Source organism: Dipodomys merriami, unplaced genomic scaffold (assembly GCF_024711535.1).
Source record: "Dipodomys merriami isolate MVZ:Mamm:240054 unplaced genomic scaffold, mDipMer1.0.p SCAF_16, whole genome shotgun sequence".
NCBI classification, from domain to species: domain Eukaryota; kingdom Metazoa; phylum Chordata; class Mammalia; order Rodentia; family Heteromyidae; genus Dipodomys; species Dipodomys merriami.
This window is the reverse complement of record NW_027202937.1, coordinates 13,143,846-13,145,997: the sequence shown is the minus strand read 5'-3', so window position 1 is coordinate 13,145,997 and position 2,152 is coordinate 13,143,846. Positions and strand designations below refer to the sequence as shown.

Genomic DNA, 2,152 nt, shown 5'->3' with positions numbered 1-2,152 from the left:
CCATGGCTAGGATAACAAATGTGTGCCACCACCCCTAACTTCCTCTGATGAGATAGCATATAACAAACTTTTCTGCTTGGGATATATAATAGATACTAGACATTTGCACATGGCATAATATTCTTCTTAAAAGATAAGGCATCCAAATATATTAAAGTTGAGGAAGTGATGACTCATGAGTCTTTGAAACTTTAGAATGTTCTACAAATGATGGCCTGTGCGTAAAGCTGCCCCAGACTCTTGGGAAGCTCAAAGGATCATGGAATGTTTCTTAAAAGGCACAAATAGGAAGCCCACTCATGAGTGCTTGGCAGGGAACTTTTATGATTAGCTTAGAGTAATGGAATTATATCATAGTATTTTAATATTTTTGCTATTTCAAGAAGTTACTATTCCTGATAATTATCTTGTTATATTTTATTATTTTTATTCTATTTATTCTATTATAATTATTATATTATCTTATATTTTCAAATCAGAATGTCCATACTGGAACATTGTAGCCAAATATAATCATTGGCTGGTACAATTAAAACAATACATATAATGACATTTTACAAAAAGAATATATAAGAACTAATGAGAGGTGAGTCAGGAGAGACAACTTTATAAACCTATCCTAATTGTAAAATTGGATGTCTACAAACTTTCACTTCAGACGGAAAATGCTCCTCACCAAGTTGCCTAATGCCCCCTTCACATCCTTATTCCTCAGGGTGTAGATGAAGGGGTTGAGGGTAGGAGTCACCACTCCATAGAAGAGAGCCATGAACTTGGGCTGGTCCCTTGTGATGGAGGAGGGGGGTTGAAGGTACATGCTAATGGCTGGACCATAAAATAACAAAACTACAATGAGATGAGATGAGCATGTCCCAAATGCTTTTTTTCTTCCCTCAGAAGATTTGATCTTAAGCACAGCACGTCCAATGCTAGCATAGGAAGCAAGAATTAGGCATAGAGGAACGGCTAGCATAAAAATGCATACCACAGAGAGTGTGAGCTCATTGGCCTCCTTCTCACCGCAGGCAGTCTTGATCAGGACTGGGATCTCACACACCAAGTGATCCAGTGTATTTGTGCCACACAAGGGCAGCTTTAGTGTAACTGTGGCCTCTGATACAGCATAGGTAATGCCACACAGCCACACGATGCACATTAACAGGATGCAGAGGCGCTGGTTCATGATGAGGGTGTAGTGCAGAGGTCTGCAAATGGCTACGTAGCGATCAAAGGACATAAGACCCAGAAGCAGACATTCTGTGCCTCCCATTATGTGAAAGAAATAAAGCTGAACTGCACACCCCACATAGCTGATGTTCTTCTTAGAGCTCCCCAGGTTAAACAGCATCTGAGGGACGATGCTGGTGGTGTAACACATGTCCAAAAAGGAGAGGTTGGTGAGGAAGAAATACATGGGGCTGTGGAGCCGGGGATCTAATCTGGACACCAGGATGATGATGATGTTTCCCATCATGGCCAAGGGGTATGTAATCAGAAGAATAATGAATAGAGGAAGCTCCAGCCAAGGTCTTTCAGCAAATCCTAGTAGAATGAACTGCTCAGGATGACTTCCATTAATGAGAGCCATTCTTTTCAGTTTTTTTTTCTACAGTAATAGGGTAGGTTAATGATAACATAGAGAGAAATGACACATTAGTAATGTAATATATAAAATGGAATATTAGTGTCAGTTTGAAATACCATGAAGGATCTGCCACCGTGTGATCTAGATTTCTTTCCTAACACTAAAAACTAAAAGAAGTTAAGTAAGTCACGTTAAACAAGTAATCCAATCCCTACACACTGGATTTCTTCTGTAGGTGTCAATGGCTGAAATATTGAGATAGAGATAGAATAACATAATTTAAGAATATATTCTTAAGTTAAAAATAACGTAAGAATGATTAGGAGTTAGACAATGATCAAAATAGGTGCCACAGGCTCAATCTAGTTAGGTAAAAAAAATCATGTCATTTCTACAAGGAAGGGGAAGATTTTGAATTTTTTTAAATATCTATCTTTAGCATTTGAAATTAAGGAAGAATTTAAAAAACTGAGCATGTCATATTATAATTATTAAGGAAGAAATTAAAAAGCTGTTCGAGTCATATTATAATTATTGGTGACCTACTCAATTTCAAAGTTGGAAATC

At 37.7% G+C, this 2,152-nt stretch overlaps 1 protein-coding gene across 1 annotated transcript; it reads right to left on the bottom strand.

Annotated features, from left to right (window-relative positions):
- Nucleotides 1–649: 649 nt before the first annotated feature.
- Nucleotides 650–1,588, bottom strand: LOC138827798 (olfactory receptor 2B11-like). The gene has a single exon (XM_070023413.1). It carries the CDS (start codon nt 1,586–1,588, stop codon nt 650–652), a length of 939 nt encoding a protein of 312 aa, XP_069879514.1.
- Between the last annotated feature and the right edge of the window lie 564 nt (nt 1,589–2,152).

Bases quoted from the DNA above. Each gene is read 5' to 3' on its own strand.
- LOC138827798 (XM_070023413.1), bottom strand. From the start codon at position 1,588: ATGGCTCTCATTAATGGAAGTCATCCTGAGCAGTTCATTCTACTAGGA.